This window comes from Macaca nemestrina, chromosome 9 (assembly GCF_043159975.1).
Source record: "Macaca nemestrina isolate mMacNem1 chromosome 9, mMacNem.hap1, whole genome shotgun sequence".
NCBI lineage: Eukaryota > Metazoa > Chordata > Mammalia > Primates > Cercopithecidae > Macaca > Macaca nemestrina.
The window spans coordinates 40256848-40278880 of NC_092133.1; the positions used below are offsets into that span (position 1 = coordinate 40256848).

Below are 22033 nucleotides of genomic sequence, written 5' to 3' on the forward strand. Positions count from 1 at the left end.
GCCTAAGATTTTTAGGTAGACATTTACATGGGACCTAGGCAGTACCTGACAGTGTGACAGAAAAGAAAACTTAACTAGACTCACCTGACTTTGTACTTCCCAGGGCTTGGTGATAGCAGACAAGTCACATGCAGTCATCATCATTGCCCTTAGGAAGAAAACAAAAAATTTTAAACTAGAAATAAGTACAAAATAAGTTATTTTTATTAAAAAACAGGAGAGAAATACAATTTTAACTACCTACATGATAATCTCTTTTTTGGTTGGATCAACAGTTACATATTTGATGGCTTCTTCCTCCGTTTGCATTTGTTCACAGGCATCAACAATTTTTTGAAACATGGTTCTCTTCCTAGAAAAGATACAGCTGTGAGCAACAATTTTAGCATATGAAAACAGAGAAAAAAAATACCTTAAATACATGCTTTTCAGATTTCATGTTCCCACTTTGCATTGTCATGTCCACATAGCAAAGTCTACAGGGCCAGAAGATAAGAGAGTAGAGAATGGTGGTATAACTTTGGCTCAGAAACGGCTTAAGGCAGAAAAAGCACAAACCATAAAGAGAGGGGGAAAAAAAAAAAAAAAACAGGTAACTGGGAATACATTACAACGAAAAAGTTACATATAAGGCCGGGTGCAGTGGCTCACATCTGTAATCCCAGCACCTTGGGAGACCAAGGTGGGAGGATTGCTTGAAGCCGGGAGTTTTAAACCAGCCTGGGCAATAGCAAGACCCTGTCTCTTTAAAAATGAAAGTAAATTTAAAAATTACATATGATAAAAGAGACCATAACCTAAAAATAAAGACCCCAAACTGTGAGAAGATACCACAACAAATAGCCAACAAAAAGTTGGAACCCAAAACACATGGATATTCAGCTGGTCTCAGTGCTTATCAAGAAACTACAAATTTGAACAATAAGCTATTATCTCACATTGATTATATTAGCAAAATAAATTTCAAATGTGCTGAGTTCAAGAGTACTTCAGATACGGTATTTTTCTCTTCTTTTTTCTTTCTTTTTTTTTTGAAACAGAGTCTTGCTCTCCCACTCAGGCTGGAGTGGAGTGGCTTGATCCTAGCTCACTGGAGCCTTGAACTCCTAGGCTTAAGGGATCCTCCCACTTCAGCCTCCCAAGTAGCTGGGACTACAGGCATGCTCCACCATGCCTGGCTAATTTTTTAATTTTTTTGTAGAGACAGGGTGTTGCTATGTTGCCCAGGCTGGTCTCAAATTCCTGGCCTCAAATGATCCTCCTGCCTTGGCCTCCCAAAGTGCTGAGATTACAGGCATGAGCCACCTCACTCGGCTGGAACTCTTGTACACGTGGGTGGGAGTGCTAACTGGCACAACTCAGGAGTGCAGTTTTGTAATGTAGCATGAATTGAAGACATGCAAACCCTATAGCATTCTCACTTTTACATTTCTTAGAGAAACTCCCATATATATACAGGGACATACAAGGCAGCATTGTAGGTAATGATGAAAAAATAGAAACAATTAAAATGTCTATGAATAGAAGAGTGGGTAAATTATGAATATTCAAGGGTTGAATATTCAGTTAAAATGGATGCATTGGAGCTCCATTTATTATCAATGATAAGTCTTTGAAACACAATGTTGCATGAATAAAGCAAGTTGCAGAAAGGTATGTACAGACAGTACACTTAATGGACAATTTGAAAACAGAACAGGTCGGGCAAGGTGGCTTACGCCTGTAATCCCAACATTTTGGGAGGCCAAGGTGGGTGGATCACGAGGTCAGGAGATCAAGACCATCCTGGCCAACATGGTGAAACCCCGTCTCTAGTAAAATACAAAAAAAAAAAAAATTAGCCAGGCGTGGTGGCACGTGCCTGTAGTCCCAGCTACTTAGGAGGCTGAGGCAGGAGAATCACTTGAACCCAGGAGGCGGAGGTTACAGTAAGCCGAGATTGCGCCACTGCAATCCAGCCTGGTGACAGAGTGAGACTCCATCTCAAAAAAACCAAGAAACCAAACAAACACACAACAATACCATATAAAAACGTGGATGGAAATGGTGAATACACATCAACGTCAGATGGTGATATCTTTGTGGAAGAAGGGAAGGGGTTTTTCATAGTGGAGTAGGTGTGGAATGCCTCAATTGCATCACTAGTTTTTTTCTCCTTATAAAGCAAAATCTGAGGCAAATATGGCAAAATTTAGCATTTGTTATATCTGGGCTATGGATATTTGGATATCCATTTTATTCTTCTTAGTATTTGTCTTCACGTTGAACTATTTAATAATTAAATATTCAGGCCCAGTGCAATGGCTCACGCCTGTAATCCCAGCACTTTGGGAGGGCAAGGTGGGCAAATCACTTGAGGTCAGGAGTTTGAGACCAGCCTGGCCAACATGGTGAAACCCATCTCTACTAAAAATACAAAAATTAGCCAGACATGGTGGTGGGAGCCTGAAGTCCCAGCTACTCAAGAGGCTGAGGCAGGAGAATTGCTGGAACCTGGGAGGCCGAGGTTGCAGTGACCCAAGGTGGTGCCACTGCACTCCAGCCCAGGTGACAGAGTGAGACCTGTATAATAATATATATAATAATAATTATTATTATTATTTAATGAAGAAGGATCAGAAAGGCATAATTTGATAATGCCCAAGCCACTGAATATTTGGATCCTATAACTAGTTCATCTTGTTCTAATCCGTTTTCACCAAGCAACTTTATAGTTCACTTATGAGAAAATGTGGAGATACTGAGTATCTGGTCTCCTTGGCAATATTACTGTTGTAAATAGGCTGGCTCTCTGCTATGTATGACTCAGTTTTGTAAGTTTGGTTAATGTGTGTCAATGCCACCAAAATTTTTCAGCTCCCAGACTTTGACAGAATTAAATTTCTGAGCCCGAAACATTAAAATACCAGATTCTGGACCATAGAGAATTCATCTAGACAAAAAGCCACCTTGAGAGGTCTCTTGGCCTCACTCTTTTGGCAAGGCACAAACTTGGCTGCATATTCTTCAATTCAAACTTCTTCGGCTAGCAACCTACTTAATATTAGGAGCTTATGTTTTTAAAATGTGTTCCTGGATGTCTAGTAAGTTTACCGGCAGGCATCTGTCTTGAAGATACTCTACTTGGTAATCCAAAAGGAAAGCAAATGTGTGTGTGTGTCTGTGCATGTGTGTTTGAATAAATGCCTTTTAACATTAATGCAACAGATAATTTATGGAAGGCAAAACCACACAGAGTATAGGGCATTCCACTGTGCAGAGTTATGTACTTACTTGAAATATAAAGCCAGGTCAGTTGCTATTATTGCGACCTCGAACAAATGAATAACTGTTTCAAACTGCCGCTTATTTAGGTTCTGGAAGATGTTTAAACTCTGTAAGGTGAAAATTCACAATAAAATGCAATCAATAATTTGCTTCTGATTGAACAAACGAAACTATGCTTAACAAGAAGAAAAATCTAAAAGCCTTTCAACACTTTTTTGTTTGGTTGGTTTTTTGTTTTCCTGGTTTTTTTTTTTTGGTTTGCTTTTAGTTTTTATCTCATGGACTAAGTAAACCCCTCTACAGTACTTTGAGTAAGATAATTTAATTTAAACTATAAAAATAGATACTGTTAGCCAATATTCATGTCATCAGTATTTAAGTTTTTAGAGTAAATAAATGTTTTCTTCTAGGACCATTAAAATAAATAACAATAGATTTAAAATGTGCTTGTATTAATTGAGGAGCTTTAATAAAGAATTTCTGGGAGAAGTCCAACTGTCAGACATGTTACTTTATCTACCAGGTAATTTTAGAGTGATCATAGAAACCATTGGTCTTTCAGAAATTACAAATTACACTCATACTCATGTATATGTGGGAAAAAATAATGAAATCCTTCCATGTTATCCTTAAAATATTTTCATGCAATTCTATTTTACCAAGACTTAACTAGACCTTTCTTCAAAGAGTTTCTCTTTACCTCTCTTCACATATGGATCAGCTTCATTTCTTAGTGTTCTAGAAAATGAGAATTAGACCGAGCATGGTGGCTCATGTTTGTAATCCCAGCACTTTGGAAGGCTGAGGTGGGTAGATGGCTTGAGCTCAGGAGTTCAAGACCAGCCTGGGCAACATGGTAAGACTCCTGTCTCTACTAAAATTACAAAAATAGCTGGGTGTGGTGGTGTGTGTCTGGGGTCCCACCTATTCAGGAGGCCAAGGTGGAAGGATTGCTTAACCCTGGGAACTGGAGGTTGCAGTGAGCTGAGACTGTGCCACTGCACTCCAGCTTGGGTGACAGAGTGAGACCCTATTTCAAAAAACAAGACAGAAAGAAAATGAGAATATAAAGCTGGGGGTGGTTTCTTAAAGCCCAGTTATTCCAAATAGACCATTTTAGTCATACAGGCCAAATGACAGATATATAGTGATTTTGCCAAATTAATTTGACAGTTACAAGATAAGGAAACATTCCACTGGAAAGAAAGAGGAGATAGTCTATCTATATAAAGAGAGAAGTACCATAATGCCAAAAACGATACTGGCCTGAACACCAAATAATAACAGTAAACACTTCCTTAGTTCTTGCTACCTACCAGGCTCTAAGTGCTTTGTGAATATTCTTAATCTCTTCACAACAGACCCCAGCACAGAGAGGTGAAGTAACTTGCCCGAGGTTAAACAGCTAGAATGTGGCAGAACTGGTGTCTAAACCAGTGCAGCATGGTTCCAGAGTTTGTGCTCCTAATCTCTGCACCACACTACATTACCGCTCAACAGGGAACCCAGGTTCATTTCCTGGCTTCCCCACTTTGGCAGTCGTATAATCCTAGAGACTTAACATCCGTGAGCATTTGTTTTCCATATAGGCATAATAACAGCTGCCCTGCCTAACTGCCTAGCACTTAGTCTATGCTCAGTTAATATCTGTGGAATGCTGAATCAAATGAAATGACAACTGGGAATGCATTTTAAAACTGTAAATCGCTGTTAAAATGTATTGTTGTATCATTATTATTATTATGTAAAGTCGTGAGGCTAGCTCCAGGTAAAAATAGAATTGCAAACCTAACACCAAATGTGGCTATCAGTCATTTCAGAAGATTGAAATATTAGAAAGCAATAATTGGACAAGAACTCAAGTTTTAGACACTACACTGTGCCTTATATAACTCTTCACTTAAGTCATCTTTTTATAACATTTTCTAGGACAAGAAAAGTGGTGTTTTACAAAGCATACATAAGTAATAAAAAAATTGTGATTTGTTTTGTCAACATAATGAGTTCACCATAGCAACTAAACTTTTAAAATAGCTAGAATGAAACAATGGGTGTGGACCAGTTTAAATTACAATAAACAAAAAGATTATCTGGATCAAAATCAATGTTTTTGTTTTTGTTTTTGTTTTGAGATGGAGTCTCACTCTGTCACCCAGGCTAGAGTGCAGTGCCACAATCTCGGCTCACTGTAGCCTCTGCCTCCTAGGTTCAAGCAATTCTCCTGCTTCAGCCTCCCGAATAGCTGGGATTACAGGCACCCACCACCACGCCCAGCTAATTTTTGTATTTTTTAGTAGAGATGGGTTTTCACCATGTTGGCCAGGCTGGTCTCAAACTCCTGATCTCAAGGGATCCGCGCATCTCGGCCTCCCAAAGTGCTGGGATTACAGGCGTGAGCCACCGTGCGCAGCCCGAAAATCAATTTCTTACTTGGGACATTTCACAGAAGCCTGTTGGACATATCAGTCCAGAATCTCTGAACCAAATCTGGATACAGGTTCTTTTCAACCTGGTCTGGATTACCAGGGAGGGGAAAAGTAAGTGGGGCCATTTTGATCCCACTTAACCTGCCCCTGATTTTGGAACAATGATGGTCTTCCCTTTGGACTTGGGGTGATCCAGTGGCATACTGACATCAGGGAATCACTTTAGTTGTTCACTGATGAACTCATTGCTATGTTCCCAAAGTAATGTTTATTATGTGACTCAGGTACATGCTTGGCAAATTAATAATAGTTAAAGCCAACCTTGATTGCTATACTAGGAAAAAAAGTAGGGGAGGGGGGGATGTGTGAAAATGCATTAAACTTTTAGACAAGTTAACATTTATAGCACATTAAATCATTTTAACAAGCAAAACAGACTGCTGAATTCAAAGAAATAATTCCTTGGGACGGAGACTTCCTTGTCTCTACCAAGTGTCAGATTGTGCAGAGTATATAATCTACAACCAACCAAATAAATCAAATTTATTATGCACCAGTTGTTTTAGTGCATATTGCTTAATTTGTAAACCTGGACACTTGTTGCTATTTAATAAATGTGACAGAAAAAGCTATATATAAAGAAATACATATAAACATATGTGACAAATACTGTTTATTATACCTTTTTCTAATCCAAAATAATAAAACAGCTGTATTAAAGTTGACAGATTATCAAAAATTCTCTTACTTTTCAAAATGAGTCAATACTGGATTTTAAAAAATTGATATAATGAAGAAAAAGGGTTTATAGTCACCATTTCAGCACCGCTTCCTTTGTATATAGCACTACATATCTGCATTTCATTCATACCTTTTTCTTCTCACTCATTTTCATTTTTATCTAAAAACGTGTACAAGGCTCCTAATTGAAAAACTCTTTCTTAATTCTACATTCTTTTAGATTTTCTCTGTTCTCCCTTTCACACCTGAGGTTCTTGAAAGAAGAGCTTCTAATTGACTTATTAAGTTGCGGATATAGATTCATATAAAAGATCCCATTCCTGTTTTTGTGTTAGTTGCTAGAAAGCACTTGGCCAAATTTGTGGCCTATGTCTGATAAACGTTTTGGCCAAATTTGTGGCCCATGTCTGATAAATACAATAAGGTACATTTATGTACCTTATGATATATATTTTGGGTATGTATGGCCTCTACTATGCTTCATCTCATTTTTATTTTTCTATTAGTCCTCATTTTCTTTAGTATTGTATATATTCTTCGAAGCTCCATCAAATCCTCTTTGGAACAAAGTGGGACATACACACGCACACACACATGCACACACATGCACACACACACACATGCACACAAGTTGGTTTTTTTTTTTGTTGCTTAGTAAGTAAACACAGACTCAATGATCCTTTAATTAGAGCAAGAGGTCTCAAGATGTGCCCAGCACACAGGAGAAGCAAGGAAGTCTTTTCAAGACCTACTTTGACAACTCAAAACAACAGTGGAAGAGAAGTTGATGGAGAAGTTATGCTGATGTACATTTGTATTGACTTCTGATATTCAATCTCCTAGACCAAAGAGATTGCCATAGGTAACAAGAAGTGAAGGAGGGAAGGCAGACAGCAATGAGCAGATCCCAAATAGAGGGCCTGGAGCTTCATGGGCTTCACTCAATATGAGCTTTACCAACTTCCAGAAAACAAAATCAAAGAGGTGTTGATATGGCTATGTGTCCCCACCCAAATCTCATCTTGAATTGTAATCCCCAGGTGTTGAGGGAGGAACCTGGAAGGAGGTGATTGGATCATGAGGGCAGTTCCCCCACGCTGTTCTTGTGATAGTGAGAGAGTTCTCACAAGAGCTGATGGTTTTAAGTGTGCCACTTCCTCGCTCTTTCTCACACACTCTTGCCTGCCACCATGTAAGACATGCCTTGCTTCCCCTTACCCTTCAGCCATGATTGTAAGTTTCCTGAGGCCTCCCCAGCAGTGCAGAACTGTGAGTCCATTAAACCTGTTATCTTTATAAATTACCCAGTCTCAGGTAGTATCTGTATAGCAGTGTGAAAACTGACTAATACAAGTGTGTTCCTTAGAATTGGTGAGAAAAGGTTTGAGCAACAAATTGGAAGCTGAGGATTTCCCCAGCTCATTCCTGCCCTTTCTTCACGGTACTCAGCAGATAGTTGGCTCCATTCAGGGATGAGTAATTTTCAGAGGGGAATAAGTGCAAAACCTATGTGTAAAATGACCACAAGAACACAAAATAATCCATAGAGCCAGTGCAATTCCAACCAGAATACCAACAAGTTTGTGTATGTGTGTTGGTAAATTGACAAATCAATTATAAAATTTATATGAAGATGTAGAGTCAAGTACTGGACTCAATTAAAAGTTGAATTAAAATAAACAGTAGTGGAAATTACAGAGCAAAATGTAATTTTATAAATATCAATAATGGTAAATAAAAAAATTAATACCACATAAAACAGATATGTGGGAAAAAGTATACCAATTCCTTTATATTTCGTAGAAGGGAATTAGTAGATACTGTAAAGTTAACACATATAGCTTAAAAATGTCAAACATCTAAATGCTCAGCTACAGCTTTTTGTAATTTTTTTAGTCATTTGTTACTCATTTTAGAGGGCTCTTTAAGAGCTGACATTTCTTGTGATAAAGACACCATTATGTGAAGTTCTGCAATTTCTTCCATTTCAAAAACATTTCTTCTGTTAAATTCAAATAAAGTCAAATGCAATACCTTTTATTTAAGATAAAGAGATTCTACTTAGTAATGAAAAAGAATGAATTGGCTGGGCACAGTGGCTCACACCTGTAATCCCAGTGCTTTGGAAGGCCAAGGAGAGAGGATTGCTTCAGCCCAGGACTTCAAGACCAGCCTAGGCAACATAGCAAGAATGCATTTCTACGAAAAATACAAAAATTTAGCCAGGTATAGAGATTCATGTCTGTTGTCCCAGCTACTTGAGAGGCAGAGGTAAGAGGATTGCTTGAGCCCAGGAGGTTGAGGCTGCAGAGAGCTTTGACTGTGCCACAGCACTCCAGTCTGGGCAATAGCGCAAGACCCCATCTCTAAAAAATAGAACGAATCATGGATATACACAACATGAATAATCTAAAAATAATTATTCTGCATGAAAGAAACCCAACGCAAAAGTGTGATTGATTGCATAATTATTCTAGTATTGTGCTAATTGTATGATTGCACTTATATAAAATCTAGAAAATGCAAACTAATCCATAGCAACTGAAAACATTTCAATGGTTGCCACCTAGGGCTGGGAGTGGAGAGTGGGATGTGCTGTGAAGGGGCATGATATGAACAATTACTTGGGTGATACAAGTGTTCTGCATCTTGATTGTGGTGCTGATTTCCCAGGTATATAAATAGTCAAAACTCATGGAATTGGGCACTCTAGAGATGCAGTTTAGGCTAGGTGTGGTGACTCACGCCTGTAATCCCAGAACTTTGGGAGGCCAAGGTGGGTGGATCACCTGGGGTCAGGGGGTTCGAGAGCAGCCTGGCCAACATGGCAAAACTTTGCCTCTACTAAAAATACAAAAATTAACCGGTAATGGTGGTGCATGCCTGTAATCCCAGCTACTTGGGAGGCTGAGGTGCGAGAACCTCTTGAACCCAGGAGGCAGAGGTTGCAGTGAGTCGAGATCACGCTGCTGCACTCCAGCCTGGGCAACAGGGTGAGACTCCGTCTCAAAAATAAAATAAGAGATGCAGGTTATTGTACATATACTTCAATGAAGTCTATTAAAAACCAATTCTGACTTTAAAAAAATAGCTTGGGTAGTGGGATCACATTTTTCAAAAGTCCCTTCTCTCCATACTTCCTGTATATATCCACAGGGTGACTGCAATGAGGTTTATTAGATGTTAATGAAATATTGATTTCTGGATGGTAGGATTTGAAGCAATTTAAAAAATATTTGGCTTTGATGTTTTTCCTATTGTTTGAATTTTTATAGTGGGCCTCTGTAACTTTTGCAACTATTAATGAATATTGAAGACATATGTAAGTTAGTAAGATTCCATTTGTTTTTGAGCATTGTGTTGAAGACATTATGTGGAGACAGGTGCACCAGACGAGAAAGGAGACCTACTTCCCAGCCCCTGGCCACGGGCCCTGACTTGCTCAGCTGCTTTCATTTGCTCACAGAAAGAGTCTATTTTATTTTCCCTGACTATTAAAATGGCAATAGAAATATGAATTCTGCATAGCACACCCCAAACAGGTAGAAATGGCTTTAATTCATTCAGATTGTGGCTCTCGAGTTAGCTGAGGCCAGGGAAAGTACAGGCCGTTCTAATCTTCAGTGTGGTGCCTATGACGCCCACAAGAGAATATTGCCAATGTGTTCTTGCTTTGCTAGTGGCAGTACACAAGGTATTTGATTTCTCCTTCACATTTCTATGTGTAAAATGGGGCAGACTGATGGGGTTGGTATGAAAAAGCATAAATAAAATTATCATACACTTTGGAAAGAGATGTTCTGAATAATAACAGGATTTTGTTATTTGTGCTGAGCAATATATTTTGTCATTTCTATAGTATATTCTAGTATTAAAATTTATACTCATGCAAATTCGGCTAACAAAGTTTCCACCCATGCATTCAGGTTAAAGCATTGATTTCTGTCTGGTTTAGAGTATAGGCAGTTCTGTTCCTCAAAGCAGTGGATCCATCTCTGCTGGGATAGAAGGACATTGCAGTTCAAAGCCTTATAATATGCAAAACAAAATGTCTGAGTAATGCCCACAAATGCTGAAATTACTGAATAAATCCCAAGGATTTCCCTTATTTAAAAAAATTAAAATTTTTAGTGTGTATATTTTCTTTAGACAGTGAAAAAAAATAGAAGGACTACTTTGTCTCCCCAAAATGTAAAAAGAATATCTGATAGGTAACAGTCTTTTTGTGTGTGTGTCCAAGTTGACTGCTCATAAACAGGCTGTGTGTGACTGCATTGCCTAGCGACTCTATTGACAAGGCTTTAAAAGTCTGCAATTAGCAGATTGAATGGTATTACAGAGAGGTCCTTGAAAAGATGGTATAGATTACTGAGATGCAATATTCCTCTTTAGAAAGAATAATAAGTCTTTATATAGCCATCAAAGCCAGTTCAGACTGCAAAGTAAATAACATTAAAATACTTCAGATGGAAAACTGTAACTCTACTCTAAACTGCAAAATCCCAGAAGGAAAAACATTTAAGATACTAGGAGCCTTCCAGTGTTAAGCATTTAGATATTTGGCTGCTGTTTTAAAACTGTATTTTGTTTTAGTAGGTAACTGTATGATTATGTGATACATGACATTTGACACTACCTCACTGTGGTATCATATAAACAGTGAGATTTACAGAAAATTCTTACTCAGAAACCGAAGATTGTCCCAACCAGCAAAACAAAGACTTTCAACAAATTAGGTAATAACAATTTACTCTTCCATTCCTGAGTTACTTTCAGTTCTGCTGCTGCTTTTAATTCTCATAGAACAGATGTTACCTATGCTGTGAATTCTGCTGCAGGGAGAGATTCTGTCTGCATATCAGAATTAAAAGCGTTCTGGTTCACAATACAGATTTCCAGGCCCAAATTCCAGAAAATCTGGTCAGTAAGTGGAGAATGGGGCCCGGGATCTGTGTCTTAACAGCCTGCCTGCCCCTTCCCTGTTAAATGAATGAGTCTGAAAGAGTTGGTCCAGGTACCCATTTCTGAGAATCACCATCTGGACTCATACAAGGTTAGCGCTTTGCCAAGAGCATTGCAGAATTAGAAATGCCACAGCAGGTTTGGGATGGCAATGGTGTTGGGTGCTGTGTCAATCACAGATTGTTAAAACAATGCAAGCAGTTTTCTTGTTTTTCCATTTGTCTGCCCAGTTGCTCTGCCTTATGAGATTTTCCTGCTTGGCTTATGAGGACCATCTTGGATTTTCATTACCTAGAAGAATTTAGTATTCTCTCTAAACTTGGATATCTTTCTGTATATTCTCCCTGAGCTTTTAATAGAAGATTATTATTAAAACTGAGAAAAGCCCACTCTCCAGAGGGCTCATGTATCCTAATGAGCGTGTGATTCTAAACAAGTTCACTGCTTGTGACAAAACAGTGCTCCCCTCAATCTAATGACTCACCTTAATCATTTTTGGTTTGGAACATTCTTAAGAAAGTGTAATTAGACAACATCCACAACTTTCCACATGCCCATATATCCCTTCAATAAAATTGATCAAGGGAAGAAGAATGACTACCCTCTCTGGAAGATTAGTAGTACAGAACATGTGCAATTCACAATGAATTCAAAGGGCTCAGAGCCGCTCCTGCAGAAAGCCATCTCTGATCCCACCCTCTTTGCCCCTTTCTGCTGCCACAGTCTTCACACAAATGTGGTTTCTCCCTTTGAAACTCTCGGAGCATGGTTCAGTGCCTCTCTGATGGTGGCTAAGTCATGCCTACCTCCATGATATAGTTTGGATCTGTGTCCCCACCCAAACCCCATGTTCAGTTGTAATCCCCAATGTTGGAAGTGGGTCCTGGTGGGAGGTGATTGGATCTTGAGAGCGGTGTTTCATATGAATGGTTTAGCCCCATCCTCCTCGGTCACAATACTGAGTGAGTTCTCATGAGATCTGGTTGTTTAAAAGTGTGTGGTACCTCCCCGCCACCTCTCTTCCTTCTGCTCTGGCCATGTGAAGTGCTTGCTCTCCCTTCAGCTTCCACCATGATGCTAGGCTCCCTGAGGACTGCCCAGAGGTTAATGCTGCCATGCTTCCTGTACAGCCTGCAGAACCGTGAGCGAATTAAACCTCTTTTCTTTATAATTACCCAGTCTCAGGTATTTCTTTATAGCAATGCAAGAATGTGTGAATGCACTCCACTATGAAAGCTTGACTTTCTTAAAGGCATAGACCATGCCCTACAGCATATGCCCCATGAATGTATAAGAAAATCAGTGACCACGTTACCGGGGTGCACAGAGCCCTTTTGCATCCACCGTAAGCTTTTTCTTCTTTCCCTACAGACCCACAGAGATTCTGTGACTTTCCATGGCTCTCTTCACCTGTCTCAGCTACTTCCAACTTGGTTGTTCAAAAACTGTTTCAATATGGCAGTTTCTATCAATTGACTTCAATAAGGGTATACACTATCAACTGCTATAACTCAAGGCCACCGTTTTTCCAGGCATTTTCTGTGGGCTAGTGCTTTGATCCAGAACTTGTGTTTAACTGTCCTAAAGAGAGGTTTACGTACCTCATCCTGCAACAGAGTCTTACTGTACTCCAGGTGGTGCCTCTCCAAAATAGAAGAACCATGAAGTCTTGCTAATGGAGACGTGGATCTAGAAGGAAAACAATATGCCATGATTCTAGCTGTTTAAAAATTACACATAGGTTCCTATAATACAGAATCTTTATTGTTTCAGGATTTTTCTTAATGTCTGTCTTCTCCCTCCCCACTCAATTATCTAAGTGGTCAAAAATAACATATTGGAAAAGATTTTCTAGATTTAGAAGATGAGAATATGCTCTTTTGGAAAAAGAAAAAACCCTAATTTGTTGAATGCATAAATGATTGAATTGTTTAAATTAAGGAGTTCAGCTCCATGTATCTAAATTCTTTAAGTTCCCTGGGGCTTATGGCGGTGGACTATGACTTATAAAACGTATGGCAAACATGTGGAAGCCCCTAGATTATCTGCATAGAACCAAGATGAAAAGCACTATAAGGTAACATTTCTCTCCTCCCCCAAGACAGTGACATAAATGTAAGCTTAGAGTTCCCATTTATTAACAATTAGATCACAGTTTGATATAAGTAGGGGTCCCAGTCTTTTGTACCCTGTTTTTCTTCAGTGCCTTCAGGGTAAAAGAGGCTGACATCAAAGGTCTAGAGATTATGTGAAACCTGCCTAGTAGGCACTTTCTCTAGTGGGTTCCACATATGTAATTTCATTTGATTCTCATAACAATCTTTGAGAGGTCAATACTTTATCCATCTCACAGCTAAGAAACTGAATCTCAAATAGATTAAATGACTTGTCCAAGATCCCCCAATCAGGAAGTAGTTGGTCCTCACAAACCCCAGACTCCAAAGACTGTTCTGTCTACAACACTTCACTACTTCTGGAGAGGGGTAGGTCATGTGTCAGAAATGAGAATGAAGTGTGGCTGAGGCAGATAGACCATCTTAAAACCCATTATCAAGAAGCTGGGCTGGCCACAAGCAATGCTGGTGAATGAAGAGTGCCAATGACATCATAACAATAATAGTAATCATAATGCCTAGTGCTTGTTTGTTTGTTTGTTTGTTTGTTTTCTGAGACGGAGTCTTGCTCTGTCACCCAGGCTGGAGTGCAGGAGTGCAGTGGCGTGACCTCAGCTCACTTCAACCTCTGCCTCCTGAGTTCAAACAATTCTCCTGCCTCAGCCTCTCAAGTAGGTGAGATTACAGGCACACACCACATTGTCCGGCTAATTTTTGTATTTTTAGTAAAGATGGGGTTTCACCATGTTGACCAGGCTGGTCTCCAACTCCTGACCTCGTGATCTGCCCGCCTCAGCCTCCCAAAGTGCTAGGATTATAGGCGTGAGCCACCATGCCCGGCAATCATACCTAATATTTATTAACTGCCAAGATCCTACCTTGAGTTGAGGGCTTTATATCCATGATCGCATTTAATCTTTACAACAACCTTATGTTCTGGGTACCATTATTATAATTCTTACTTCCCAGATGAGAAAATCGCAGCTTAGAAAGCTTAAATAACTTGTGACCCAGTGAATCCAAATCTGCCTGAGCCCAGAGCCTGTACCCTTCTTATTGTACTTCGTTTCTTGGGGCAAGAGAGAAAGATAGCATCAATGTTAAGATAGAAGACCAGCTGAAGGAGAGTTTGGTAGAAGGAAAAAGACCAGGGAAGTGAAGGGTAGTGAGCCCAGGGGTAGTGTCCTCTAGCCTGAGCTGGGGAGTACTCCATAGGAGTGTACAAGTGTAAGCCTAGCATTCGTGTACCTTATGTATTTGTTTTTTATTTTTTATTTTTTTCAAGACAGAGTCTCGCTTTGTCGCTCCAGCTGGAGTGCAGTGGCGTAACCTTGGCTCACTACAACCTCCGCCTCCTGAGTTCAAGCATTTCTCCTACCTCAGCCTTCCAAGTAGCTGGGATTATAGACATGTGCCTATAATCCCAGGTGTGCCACACCTGGCTAATTGTACTTTTAGTAGAGACAGGGTTTCGCCATGTTGGCCAGACTGCTCTTGAACTGACCTCAGGTGATCCGCCCGCCTCACTCTCCCAAAGTGCTGGGATTACAGGCGCAAGCCACCGTGCCCAGCCAGATTCATGCACTTTAATACAGGAATTCAATACTCTGATTAAACAAAGTTGAGAGAAGAAAGCCTGAAGGCCTATAGGAAGAAGGCAGAGGCACATTTGGAAATGAAAACAGAAAGGAAAGGGAGATGCAAGCACCTAGGGAGAAAGAGCAATGTTATCGTGAAGGCAGAAGCTTGGGAGGGAATAGAACCCAGCCCTGGGATTTCCAAACATGGCAAAGAGGGATTGACTGGGCCAAGGAATAGGGAGAAGCATTTTTCTCACTCTAGGTACCTTCCAATGTCCACCAATACAGGTCAACATTGCACATGTGTTCACTTACTTCATCTGGTACAAATTATTAGTGCCTCTGTGGTCAATATCATGGCAGAAAGCAGCAGCAAGCATGGCAAAGGCTTCAAGATCCGTATAGTATTTCTTTAATCTTCCTGTCTAAAAAAAAATAACATAAATACATATATCTATAATTTATTTGAATTAACATATCTCTATACCAAGTGCAGCAAGGCCTGCCTGCAGTAGAGAATAGGCCCACTAGTTTTTGGAGCAAGTTCACTTTATTTGTTGTGAGTATTGTAGCATTGTGGGTAATGACTGAGCTTTCCTTTAAGAAGGTAAGTATGTGAATGTCTGAGTGATCATCCCACCGGTGCTCAAGGATACCCACGTTCCCTGGAACTCATCTGCAGCAGAGAGGGGTTTGTGCCCTGAATTTTTAAATTACTGATCTAAAATGATGGACCATACCTATTTCTCACCATGCTCAAATGGGAAATCTGCAGGTTTACAAGGATTTACAACCCTCTGCACCTACCATCAGCAAAGTAAACATGGTCTGTCCCACGTTGAACCCATGCCGCCAATTGTGGTAAGTGACAGCTCGGTACCCTTTCCTCACAGTGTACATCCATCTGGTAAGAACCTAAAAGAAGACGACACCATTCAGACTTTGGAACAGAATTCTAAAGGTTAGAAGGTCTGTGGCAATCTTATCTAAAAAGATGTGTTGGTCTTGTTGACAGGGGTTAAGCTGATGTATTTAGAAAGTTAATAATAATTTAAAATTCAAACTGAGTCCATCTTTTGAACCACAGAAAACATCAGTGAAGCAGAGCCACATAATCACATAGTATTTTAAATTAAATACCATCTGACCTCTACAGGTACTTTGAATTTCTCCACCACATTTATTTCAAAAAACAGTCGTATTCCACATTGAATCAATCCGTGCTCTGTAATGGGAAAGTCACTGAAGCGGAATTCGTACAGTTCTGCAGAGCGTGGGTCTGGCAAGTCCTCTTTCTGTTGAGATAAGGATGGATTGTTTCAGATTACATTCGTCTGTTTTCCCTTTCCACTCCCATAGCCAACATTGAGTGTAAACCAAAATTACAATAACACAATGTGTGATTCACTGAGCCACCATGTGCCAGGCACTGGATGATGCAGTTTGCACAGATTATCCTCACGGCAGTCCTACACAATTGTCTCCATTTTACAGGTGATGAAACTGAGACTTGGCTATCTTAAAGACTTTCTAAGTGATGGGATACCATTCCAAATCCAACTCCAGTAGCTGTTTTCTTTCTGTGCTGCAAAATAAAATGTTTAGTTACAAAAGCCTTACTCATTTTCAATACTCAACTTTTTATCTGTTCAGGAAATATTCAGTAAACAGTAAACGACTGCTTAATTCAATTCTTTTGAATTTTCTTTATGTGCTCAGTGACAGTTTTTCACTAGAATGTGAGCTCCCCGAGGGTGGGGATCATCTGCTTATTTGCTGCCATATCCCAAATCCGCAGGGCCAGTCCCATGCAGGTGCTTGGGAAATGCCTGTTGAATGAGTGGATGGATAAACCAATGATTGCCCTGCAGTACAAAGATATACTTGCAGACATTTCATTTAACTCACATCTGGTTAGGATTCCGGATTATGTGAAAAAGCAGTGAAGTAGACACATGGCATTGCTGCGACTTCAGAATTAAAAATATGGATCTTGCCCTTAAGGAACTTAACTTATTAAAGTGACTATAAAATATAGATGAGTGAAAAGTAAGCACTTAGAATAATCAGAGAGTATGGCCAGTGCTCCATGCTGAGGGATAAACTGAATGTCCTTGGACAGGTGGGGAAATTTTTAAATGAGGAGAGATGCTGGAGGGACATGCATGCAGCTGAGCTGGCAGAAGGAAGCGGAGAGATTCCATGTGGGTGAGAAAGTGCCAAGAGGCAGAAGTTAGCAACGACTATGTAGGTCTACCAGACAGACCTGCAGGAGCAATTCAGTTCAATGGGTATTTATTTGAATGTGTACTATGTCCTTACTAGCGCACTGAGGAGGACACAAACATAGGGAAAGGCAGGACACTCCCCTTTGTTAAGTTTAATGTTTTTCAGGGGACGGCCATGCTCTACACAGATTTCAACACCGAATGGTATATAGCTATTTAAAGCAAAATTATGGTTTCCAGTCCCCCCAGCCCCTGGGCCTGGGCTGGCCCCTCACACTCTTGCACAGAACTGTTGCTATACCCAGAAAATTGGTTGAGCCTTCCCTGGAGCTAACATTAAAGTGCAGGCCTGGAGAAAGACTCACGTACATGAAGATGGAAAAAAAATTATGTAGCTGAGAAATGATGCCAGGATAATTTTGGAGAACTCCTCTGAAATATTTGTTACATTCCTCAATTTTATGCAGCAATGATATGGGATTTGCCCTGAGTAGATTTTACATTCAAAATAGGCTGTTTTTTTGTTGTTGTTTTGTTTTTTAGGAAGTCTACTGGTTCTTTGTCCACTTTATTGCTTCTACAACATGAGATCCTTCTTCCTTTATATAAGAAATTAGAGAATTTCTAGTGACACGGATGTCAGTGAATGTTTTGTTTTCCAAGAAGATGTCTGTTGTTGAGGGCAGGTGGGGAGAAGAAAGGGTGATCTTCTGGGCCAGGCTGAGAGGATGGTGCTCAAAGGGAGAGCCAAGCAAAATGGGAGAAAAGGAAACCTCAGATGACATGAAAACATGGGGGTGGGAAGTAAGCCCCGAAAAGGGGTCAAAGGCCAACAGTCCTAAGGTAGCAGAGCAAAGGCCCCGGGTGGGAGGACAGAGCCCATAAAAGATGGAAAGGGAGAAGGTGAGATAGTCGATGTGTCTTAGTTTAGAAAGAACACTCGCACCACAGATTGGAAAGAGACAGTGGAAAACAGGTTATAGCAGTTAGTAAGGAAATTAAGTGTGATCTTTCCATTTCAATCAGATGGAATTCAACCCTCTGAAATTCAAGGTCTGGGGGTCTTGGTAAGTATCCCAGGATTTCATGTGATTCCAGGAGAGCCACATTCTAGAAACAAGGGCTGCACCCTAATAGGAATAAAACCAAAAAAGACCATCCCAGATGAAATCTAAAACAACTCTCTCATCTGCCGGAGGAAACTCTAACCCTCTTTGCAGAAGGATAATATCACTCAGAGCCCCTACAAGTTTTTATCTATAATATCTGATTTTTTATTTTAAAAGCATGAGGCATGCTTTAAAACAGGATCAAATGACTAGAACCCAGGTGTAAAAATGAACAGTAAAATCAGATCTATAGGTGATTCTGGTATTAAGATGAGTACCTTAAAATAATACACACCAATACGTTTTTTAAAATACAGGGAAAAATAGTCAAAATAGATCAAATGATGAAAAGTTTTAACACAGAGTTAGAACCTTAACAAAAGAATTAAAAGTACCTTCTAGAACTGAAAAAAAATCTCTGAAATTAAGAATTTATTGAGCGAGTTTAACAGTTGATTGGACACAACAAAAGACAGAATTAGTGAAGTGGGAAAGTTAATTTCAACCAGAAATAATAGGGATGGCCTACTGGCAACAACAGGAAAGAATGGAGCCTTCAGACTCCAGAAGAGAAGCTAGAAATGGCAGGGGGTGCCAGTGCCTAGAAGGATCCATGCTCCATGCTAACTCTGTCATGTCCTCTGGGGTGGCCATGGTGTCATCCAAAGCTATTAAACTGTGCCTTGATATCCCTACATTCTGTGCCTGAAGTCCCGTAAGCAGTAGTCTAGCCTAGCTGCAATTGTAAATTATCTGTGGGAATTGGACCAGAGGCGACAAAGATGAAGAAAAGCAGGGAATCAAAAGGTCAATCTTCAGAAGAATTCTTTCTTTTTAGCCTTGAGAAATATCAGGAAAGAGAAAACTCAATATTTACTTGAAAAACAAGAAAGCATGTCCTAATATATTATTGATTTCTATATTATCTATTTAACAGGCATTAAGGTTAGAAAGAAAACACTTACCAAAATTGCAACAAGTTGTTTTTCTTCACAGTCGTCAATTACATCAACATTTAACTTCTCTTGAAATTTCTAAAATGTAAAAGCAATTGAGGTGTGAAATTCCTAAAGGAGAAGATTTCCATCTGATTCCTCTACTATTACAATCTTAGTTAAGATATCTTTAAAATATGCAGGAGGAAGAGGCTGGACAGATCCCTGGAGCCCAGGAGTTGCAGGATGCAGTGAGCTGTGATGGCACCACTGCACTCCAGCCTGGGTGAGAGAGTGAGACCCCATCTCTAAAAATAAGTAAATAAATAAAATATACTACAATGAGTTCCATGGCAAAGATGCATTCTTTGTCATAGATACAAAGACCTATAGCACCTGATTATGAAGATTTTTTTTCAAGAAATAATCTAATATATTTGATTTTTAAAATTCCCTCAAAATGGTTACAGTAACGGTTTTTTTTAAAGAGGTGTGGGTTGTTTGCACGTAGGAAAGAGCAAATGAGTGGTTTACATTTATTTTTCCATTAGCTTATCACAGTTCCCTTTATTCCCCCCAGATCTTCTCATCTTTAACATCTCAAACTCTCAAACTGAGTTACATTCAAACCAGTCTGCAAAACCAAAAACCAACACGCTCACCAAAAACAACCCACTCCAGCAAAACCACACACACGTGCGCGCGCACACACACACACACACAAAGCCAGGGAAATAAAAGAAATAGAGATGGTGGGCACATGATATTTTTCCCTTCATTTTGTGGTGATTAGAACATGGTTAGCAAATATCCACTTGCTCCCCCATCATCTATAAGGTTGGTCTTCGTAATGTGACTTTCTTTGACCAGTGAGCATTTTGGTGAATGTGATGTGAGCGAAAACTGGAAGTATGCCTGCACAATTGGGCTTGCTCTCTTGCACTTCTGTCATCTCTGTGAGAAGGACATCTATCAGGTAGCTCCTGGTCCAAAAAGGATGAGAGATACATAGAGCAAACCAAATTCACAGCTTGGAGCCAAGTCCAGCCACTGTCAATCAAAGCCTGGTCAACCCACAAATGTGAGTGAGAGATAGAGGTTCATTACTGCATGCCACTGAGGTGTCAGGGTTGTTGTTATGCAGCATTATATGACAATAGCTGACTGATACATTTCCCTTCCTATAATATATTTTTTTTCTTGCTACAGCTCCCATAGCCCCAGGGCTATTTTGAATGAAGTGCTATTCCAGTCAAGCAGCTGTACTTCCAGTAAGGGTCTCTGTACACTGGGCCATCCATGTCTTCTTCCAACCCCTCCTTCACTGTCTCTGTCTCCCAGTCCAGGAGTAAACCATTCGCATTTGTCAGACCCATGGGTAATTAGATGACTTCTAGAATATGTGGTTAGGTAACACCTTATGTCCACAGGACTGAATTTCTCACTTACCAAAATGGACTTAATTTCTTCAGGAGTGGCTTTGGTTTGGTTCATGAGCATTTCCTGAGCAATGTCCTTTCTGTTTTCTAGCTTATTCATCTTATCATAGGTGTCAGTATTTAAAAGAGACCATCCAAGAAATTGTGTGAGAGTCTGAAACAGATAAAAGGTGATTCTAATTCTCTTCAGTTAAAGCAAAATTGGTTTGGAGGCAACAATCTGGATGCTTTTCTATCAATCTCCCTTCCATCATTAACCACCCTGTTCCTTCTTTTAATTTAAGAAAAACATACTAATAATCAGCTTCAGACAATAAAACTGGCCGAGTTATTGCTTTTTAAAGTGTACCATGTACCATGAATACTTCATTAGAAGAGAGAGGGGTTACCAACACCAGTATAATCAAGCAGGACCTAAAAATTAGGCAGGGTGCTGGGAGTAAGAATAAGAATGAGAGGCAGTGGGAAGGAGGAGTGGGAGAAAGAAGAGGAAAATCGTCTTTCCCGTTTTCCGAGTATTATAACAAATTTTGTTTAAGCTAAAATTTTGTACTTTGGTAGAATATGTTGCAGTTTATAGAAGTCAGGAAATAGAAACGACAAAATAACAGCGTATTGTTTATAGCTATGTGTGACTCATGTCTTAATGGCCCTTCAAAATATCATTCCAGAATAACAAATAATGATGCGCCCTCTCGTATTTTGTGAATTGCATTGACTTCCATTATCTTATGATTGCACTTACCTCAGTAATGTATTCATCATGCTCATCGAAAGGTTTTCCATCCTTCCTGTTGTAAAATGTAGCCACTCCCACAATATCTTCTTTCTTGTTGACAATAGGCAACGACAAAACATTCTTAATGACCCAGCCGGTTTCATCTACAGGTCCTTTCTACAAATGAGAAGGGACCTCAAGTTATTTTTTTTTTGCCTTTTATTTTGAAATAATCATAGATTCACAGGATATTACAAAAGAAATGTACAGAGAGATTTCAGGTATCCTTCACCCAGTTTCACACAATGGTAACGATGGTTAGACAACTATAGTACATTTTCTACTGTCTTGTGTAACTATAGTACAATATCAAAAACAGAAAACAGACATTGTACAATCCAGAGCTGATTTGGATTTTACCAGATTTGTATGCACTTACTTGTACATGTATGTGTGTGTGTGTACATATAGTTTTATGCAAATTTATCCCTTGTGTAGATTTTCAACCACCGTT

At 39.6% G+C, this 22033-nt stretch overlaps 1 protein-coding gene across 1 annotated transcript in view; it reads right to left on the reverse strand.

Moving 5' to 3' along the window:
• LOC105480074 (phosphodiesterase 6C) overlaps positions 1–22033 on the reverse strand; it is a 50205-nt gene that overhangs the window by 6213 nt on the left and 21959 nt on the right. The window contains exons 9-18 of the mRNA XM_024792502.2: positions 21547–21696; positions 20812–20955; positions 19393–19461; positions 16239–16385; positions 15898–16005; positions 15406–15515; positions 12998–13085; positions 3274–3374; positions 245–352; positions 85–148 (exon numbers count right to left, since the gene is read on the reverse strand). Coding sequence (XP_024648270.1) covers positions 85–148; positions 245–352; positions 3274–3374; positions 12998–13085; positions 15406–15515; positions 15898–16005; positions 16239–16385; positions 19393–19461; positions 20812–20955; positions 21547–21696 — 1089 coding nt within the window. The remainder of the gene's footprint in view (positions 1–84; positions 149–244; positions 353–3273; positions 3375–12997; positions 13086–15405; positions 15516–15897; positions 16006–16238; positions 16386–19392; positions 19462–20811; positions 20956–21546; positions 21697–22033) is intronic.